General features: G+C 37.3%; 1 protein-coding gene across 1 annotated transcript; it reads left to right on the top strand.

The window, feature by feature from the left end:
• The first annotated feature begins 286 nt into the window (after window positions 1-286).
• LOC145205150 (zinc transporter ZIP12-like) lies at window positions 287-6,191 on the top strand. Its single transcript, XM_080077803.1, has 13 exons — window positions 287-576; window positions 1,095-1,227; window positions 1,881-1,990; window positions 2,460-2,643; window positions 2,774-2,940; window positions 3,019-3,199; window positions 3,275-3,444; window positions 3,865-4,038; window positions 4,281-4,463; window positions 4,951-5,017; window positions 5,080-5,232; window positions 5,296-5,483; window positions 5,618-6,191. Exons 1-13 carry the CDS (start codon window positions 337-339, stop codon window positions 5,756-5,758), a joined length of 2,091 nt encoding a protein of 696 aa, XP_079933929.1. The 5' UTR covers window positions 287-336; the 3' UTR covers window positions 5,759-6,191.
• The last annotated feature ends 1,078 nt before the right edge of the window (window positions 6,192-7,269 follow it).

Raw genomic sequence — 7,269 nt, 5'->3', positions numbered from 1 at the left:
GATGCACATTTAAACGTAGGTCGTCGTTGATACCGGTAATTCATACTGTTGCTGTCCGCATTGCGAATTGCCTGAGGTGCTTAGAAGTAAAGCACAGACAGGTTCAATTCGACCCTTCGTAAACTGGCCTTCAGCTGACTTGCTTTTTACTTCAGCGACGCGTTACTACGTGTGTAGCAAATTTATTATGCACACGATGAAGGCAGCTGCAAAGAACGGCTGGGCGTGCAGTAGCCATGTCAGCATCGTTGTTTCATGTGTTGACCGGGTGCATTACTAATGGTTTCCAGTTTAATTTCTTTTTTGCGTTCACAGGTGTTTGTAAGTATCAGTAATATGAAGGGGTTGTATTTAGCATTCCTGGTTTTTATGTTAGGAATTAAACAAAGTTTGGAAGTCAACTTGGAAGCCGTTAACACTGCAGCAGCTAATGTAACTGAAGGCTCAGACACCGGCTCCGGTATAGAGAGTGAACATGATGACGATCATGCATTTGAGTACATCATTTCAACAACAACGAATGGGGCATTGGACAAAAGTGCAATAGATAAAATTCTTCAATACTTCAACGAAACGGTAACAACACTTCCATTTTTACCGAAAGCAAAAATACATTAGCAGCAAAACGCAGATTAGCAGCATGTCATGCTAACATTTAAGTACATTTTGGCTTGTTTAGTAATACTATCCTCTTAGTAATTTTTACCGTAAAACAATACAGCGAATGCAAAAACTTGGATTTAAAATTCGAGTTATTGGTGCAAATATGTCTGACCAACGTATCAAATGCTTCTGGTTTATAATGCAAACCGAACTTCATAAACACTGAGATTCAAATTTAATAACATTGTTTTGAAAAGTGGAATTAAAAGGTCTTCACGCGGCCAAAAATACGAAAGAACCTTGATAAGATCAGGGCAATGAATTACTATCGCACATGTTTCCCGGAGGGCAAGTAATTGAAAACAAACATAAAACAAATTGTTGCGGGTAATAAAAAATATCGTATAAACTGCACATCAAGTTACGTCCACAATCGTACATCTAAAATTACGTTGAAATTGTTTATCTATTGTGTTTAATATGTTTTATAGTGTCTGACAAGCGGTGACGTATTTTCTCATTTGAATGTCTCCGTTAGCAGCAATTTGACCGAGGAACAACTTATCAAGGTTGCACCGTATATCGTTTTTCATCTCAGCAAAGGTCTGCCGTGCAATGTATCAGGTACTTGTGCATTTTGTAACAGACTTAACATTTCTTTTCTAACATTCATTGCATTGGTATAGGCTATTTGGTTGACGAAACTATGGATAAATATCGGTTATGATCCGCAGCAATATGTCCCTAAACTTATGTTGGCACACCTGTTTCTGTCTAGAGCAGGGGTGGGCAACCTGCGGCCCGCATGTGGCCCTTCATCAAAGCTTAGGTGGCCCGCAGATACGCTTGGAATTCAAAAGTACTGGCAAACAAGTCCAATTATTACATATTTTTGAGCTGATTAATGCGCCCGATGTTAGTTTTCTGCGATCTGGCAAAATGTGGCTAGAATCAAATACTTGTAGTTAAGCATATTTGGTAAGAAACAAAGCAAAATCACTTTGTGTAATGCACATGTGCGACCCTCGATCCAATTTTGACATTTATTAGTGGCCCTACAGTAACAAAGGTTGCCCAACCCTGGTCTAGAGGGTTGTATACCTATAGCACAACAACTAGCTTTTTACATAAGGGTTTATAATATAACTTCCCTTTGGCCAGCATTAATTTAAGAATTACACAAAATTTAAGAACAGCACACCGTGACCACAACATACCAAATACAAAATGGCCGTTGTACTGTTGTAAATACCAAACTGACAGGCAATTCTTTTTAGCAAAGTTTGGGACGTTTAATTTCAACACTGTATGCAGAAGTCACATTTCCACAATCATCAATGTTATGGTGACCAACGGAAAATTTGCATCCAAACCTGACGCTGAGAAGGTAACTGGTGTCATGCAACGAAATCTGTAAACAAATGTCAACTGAAAGTAGGGCTGTGTGAAGTGGTTAAGTCGTTATAATTACTGGTTGCTTCCATGTTTTAATGTATGTGGTCACTTTGGAGTGCAGCCTGTTGGTATTTCTGTCGTTGACTGTGATTAACGTGTCGGTTAACCTTAACATTTGCTGTGTCATCTGAACAGTACACAGAGTTTAGTGCAAGAGACCAGATATGATTTAAGGTTGTTAATAATTTATCTACATAATTACTTGCAGATATTAAGCGTAGGTCACAATTTCAAATCCGCCGTCCACGCGTTTAAAAAATAACTAAATTTTCGAAAAAAATCAAGGAAATATTTTTTGTAACTTTTTTGATGTAGTGCAAGCTTGGTTTGTTATGTTTATGCTATGTTAAAGCTTTTGCAAAGCATTACATACTGAACTAACACAAGTTCTGGATCTCTAGTGTTTTAGTGCCGTGACATTGTTGGACGAAGATTGCACGTCTTCACAATCCGAAATCAACCTTACGTTGATGAAAATGATTGCGGCAATGATACGTGGAGATTGTATCTTGCCCGAACCAGACTACTTTGTAGCAGAACTTGAGGAATATCTGAAAGTCTCTAAGGGAAAAATTGACATGGAATGTATGTTTTGTACAACTTGCAAACCTAAACAAACATACAAGTTAACATAAATTATTTTGCCTTTTTAACTAAAACGGTCGGTCCAAATATCACTACCATTCAAATGTTTATTGTATTTTTCGTCTCTTAGCATTCGCTAATCTCATGACCAAATTAAATATTGGTGGCAAATCCTCCGTTGAAGAGGAAGATCATGACCACGAAGATGAAGATGAAGCCGTTATTGATAATACTGAAGTTGGAAACAGACACAAACGCAGTGCCGAAGATGAAGAGCAAAGTGGAGAAAATGTCAAGGTTTGTGGAATTACGTGTTTCAACAGGAAAACAAATTTCACGTTTTTGAAGTGTCACGTATTTTCGTTTTTGTTTCAGTGCTACTCGACGACAGATTTATTGAACATTTTTCAAGTTGACAAAAACAACTTTAACTTCAAAAGTTTTACATCAATGTGCCCTGCTCTCATTCAACAAATTATCTCTGGATCATGTAAAACAAGTGAAGTAACTACATCCCCAGCGTCGACTAAGGATCCTAACTACACAACAGCTATGAGTAAATACAATCAGCAACGTTAAATACTGCCATTTATGTCCACTACACCTTCTAACATTTTTTTCTAATTTCTAGAATACGGATACGGAACAGCATCTGTGCTGGTGATCAGCTTACTCGCATTTGGAGGACTTCTATTATTTCCACAAATTGGAAGCAACGGTTATAAAATGACGATGCAGTTTTTCATTGCACTTGGAGTAGGAACCCTGTCAGGAGATGCTTTGCTTCACATCATACCAGAGGTACATCAAGTCTAACAAAAACTCACAAAATGTTACATACGCAAAACACGTTGTTCAACCATCACGGAGCAAAAGGTTTATAAAAAATGAACTATTTTGGGCCACAGTGGCGACGCTAAAACGTGTAAAAGTAAATTATTTCCTAAATGCCAGTCGTGAAATTCGATAACATGTCTGTGCAGTAAATATTTTAGGTAAAACAGTGTCACCTCAAAATCATGCCACTTAATTGCAGTAACGCATGAGTAGGTACCCTACAAATTACAGGAATTTAGGGACCAAAAATCTTGTCACGACCTTTAAATCATCTTTTGCCTAAAAATTTAAAGATACCAAATGGCAAATGTCACCGGCGACAACAGTATGTTCTGCTTTACTATCGAACTAATTCTCTTTTAAACCGACGTACGTTGGGATAAGATTGTTGGATTGCACAAACATGAAGATGGGGCGGATGCTGAGCACGCCCATGAAGAGGAAGGGAAAGAAGAAGATGAGAAGTTGTACATCTGGAGAATATTGGTGGTAATTGGAGGAATATATCTCTTTTACCTGTTTGAAAATGTTCTTCGTTTGTGGAACGTCCTTCGCGGGGTAGGCTAAGTCTTGTTTAAGTCTCGTAAACGATAAATATTTAATAATTGTATTCACCACGTTAGGTTTATAAGGTTGTGCAATACTTTTAATTTCCACACTTTAAATTCGGGTTCGGTAGGTTTATATTGTCCTGGTTCAATTCTACACAAAACATGTTGTCTAATTAAAATTAATATTTCATCTTTTACTGTTTTCCAATGCCGCTTTAACTCACCTAAATGTTAAACAATATTTTTCAGTCCAACATTACTTTTCACGTTCACGATGATGAAGATGGTAGTCACCATCATTCACCAACTCATACGCACAATCATGATTCCGGAACCAATCACGGGCAAAATCATATGACATCAGCACTCACGATCCCAAATAACAATTGCAGATGTGATGATGATGATAATGACGAAGAGAAAAATAATGAGGTAAATTTACCTGGTTGGAACTTTGAATACGTAAAAAAACAGTTCACTTTAAACGTTGGCTCAGTTTAGGAAAATGACTTTAGAAAATGTCATTATAAGTCAATGTGTTCGTTTTGGTTTAGATTTATTGCACACCCCTACGGTTTGTAGTATGACAGCAAAATACCTGCCTAGTTTTCATATTTTAACTGCAAACTTTTTTGTTCTGAACGTTTGTCGATATACAGTATTGCCAATTAGGCTACATTTACACGGACATCGATGGTTTAATTCTTGTCAGTGGGCGATATACCTATTTTATTTTAAGTGGGCGTAAATCGGAACGCAACGCCTTTTTACAATTTCAGCATTAAAAGACATTTGAAGCGTTTGAGAAATGTTTTCTGTTCAACTTGTCAATATTTGCGGCTTTCTTACATGACCGAATTGCCACATTCGCAACAACTATTTGCACAAAATTTAGGAACCAAACTATATTGTTCGGCAGGTACTTACATCAAAGACAACCCAACACTTAACAGAAAAACATGCTGAGAAACAAACGGTTTGCTGTGGTAAGTTGAGTTACACCATACAATACACCAAATATTCTTTTTAAAACGTTCTATTTTTTTAGGCATTACTACCATTGGGATAATGGTTTTAGTAGGCGACGTACTTCATAATTTTGGCGATGGGATTGCCCTTGGTGTTGCATTTAGCTCAAGCTGGGTTGGCGGTCTTGGAGCTTCAATTGCGATTTTTTGCCACGAACTGCCACACGAATTTGGTATTTTATTTTTCTTTAAAGTGCGATAGTTAACGAATTCTTAAAAAACAATTTTCTTTGAAGGGGATTTTGCGATTTACATGAAGAACGGAATGTCAAAATGGAAGGCGTTGGGATTTAATTTTATGGCTGCTTGTTTCGCTTTTATCGGACTATATATCGGTTTAAGTATTGCAGAAAACCCTGAAGCTCGCGAATGGATGTTGGCTGTTATTGCTGGGATGTTTTTGTACATCGCTTTGGTGGACGTGGTAAGTTTTTCTATGACAATATTTGTTATAGTTTTAATCGATTTTTTTTTGTTCTCGTATGAACTAAAATCATTGCGACAAAAAAGTTCAATCACGCCTATTAATTAGATCACAACATTTATGTTTTTGTACAGTTGCATGAAATGATTGAGGAGCGCACGAGCTTTCCTGTCTTGCAGTTTGTAATTCAAAACGTCGGCATGTGCCTTGGTTGGGCGATTTTGTTGCTACTGGCTTTGTACGAAGATCGAATCAAATCAGCCCTTGAATCTTAAGTCAAACGGATCACTTTGCGTAGCGATTTTATTTCACAAGTATTTTTACTTTTGGTAGCCGATTTTACCTGACTGATGTAATAAATACTAAACCGTCGTGAGTCATATAATTTTGCAAATAATATCGTGTATAGTGATGAGTAGTGGTGATGAACAAACATCAAATTAAAACCAAACAATAAATAAAAAATGCCTGCTACAGTGTAATGTTGTTTAAAATCAACCAAGGCTTATCCCTTAACCAGGACACCCTTAACTGGGTTTAAAAAGATTTTAACCCTTTTTTGTTCCTGAATATAAGCACGATTTCTGGCTATGTAAAAGAATATTTTGAAGATAAAATGTAAGCATGAAAAGTGTTTTCAGTTTTTACACCGAATGTGACCTTTTACGCCGACTGCGTGTTTTTAAATACAGCAATGTGAGATCTGTACATATCTTTTATGGAGCAGCCATTCCCAAACTGTCACTTATATCTTATATGATGTCACATGGTGTGATTCCATCACAAGTAAAAATGAAAGCGATTGTTTGCGCAAGACCATCTATGTTTTAGGTTTGTTTACGACATAATACACAAAACACCAAAAATGCTTTTTAGTTTTTTTGTTGCGCTGTCTTTCAATACTTGTTGCGCTGTCTTTCAATAGTTAGAGGGCGTGACTCTATGTGCACAGACAGCACAACAGGGTCGCTTTGGTTCACAGAACGGTTCTTACAGCTCCTTTCTCACGAATAGTTTAATATAGCGATTTAGACAGGTGACTCTTTCCACCCCGGGCCATTTTTGCAAAACTGGCCCTAGAATCCGGAATTTTCCCCTCAAAATCACGAATTTTGAGTTTTGACCACTCCCTATTTCGTCAATGTTAAAGTTTGAGCGGTTACCAGCATCGCAACTGAAAGGGTAATACCCTGTCTTGTATCTAGGCAAGTTTCAGCAGCCTGGGTGCATTGGAAATGTGTTTGTTTGCCGTATGCTGACAGTACCTTTTGTAACTTTTGGCAAACCATGTTAAATTGTCTGTTTTGAGGTATAGTTGTAAATGAAATACTCACGGTTACATGTATGTTTTTGATTTTTGGTATGTAACACTCCTATTACATATATGCCAGATTGGAAAGAATGGCCTGCGCGGAGGATTTATCCTCCGCGCAATATTTTGGATTTCCCCTTGTAATCCGCGCAAATTTAGGCATTTTACGTGTAATCCGCGCAAAAAAAATGTTGTCCGCGCAACTTAGCACAGCTTTTGTAGGTAACCATGATAAACTTTCTTTAAAATTTTATATTTTCGTTTTACAATGAAGTTCTATGTCGTCACAAGCCTTATTTCGCGAACAATCCACGTAAATCAGTCAAGCACATCAAAACTTACGGATCGTCACGCTTGAAATAACATTTCTATTTCGCTAACGTAGTCGTTAAAAGTACATTTATCAATATTTTTAGGACGTAGTTTGACTATTAAAGTGACTGTCGGCTGGGTAAGTTACATAAAATAGTGTTT

Source organism: Phallusia mammillata, chromosome 8 (assembly GCF_965637545.1).
Source record: "Phallusia mammillata chromosome 8, kaPhaMamm4.hap1.1, whole genome shotgun sequence".
Lineage (NCBI taxonomy): Eukaryota > Metazoa > Chordata > Ascidiacea > Phlebobranchia > Ascidiidae > Phallusia > Phallusia mammillata.
The sequence above is the reverse complement of the archived record's forward strand: the minus strand, read 5'-3'. Positions and strand labels throughout refer to the sequence as shown.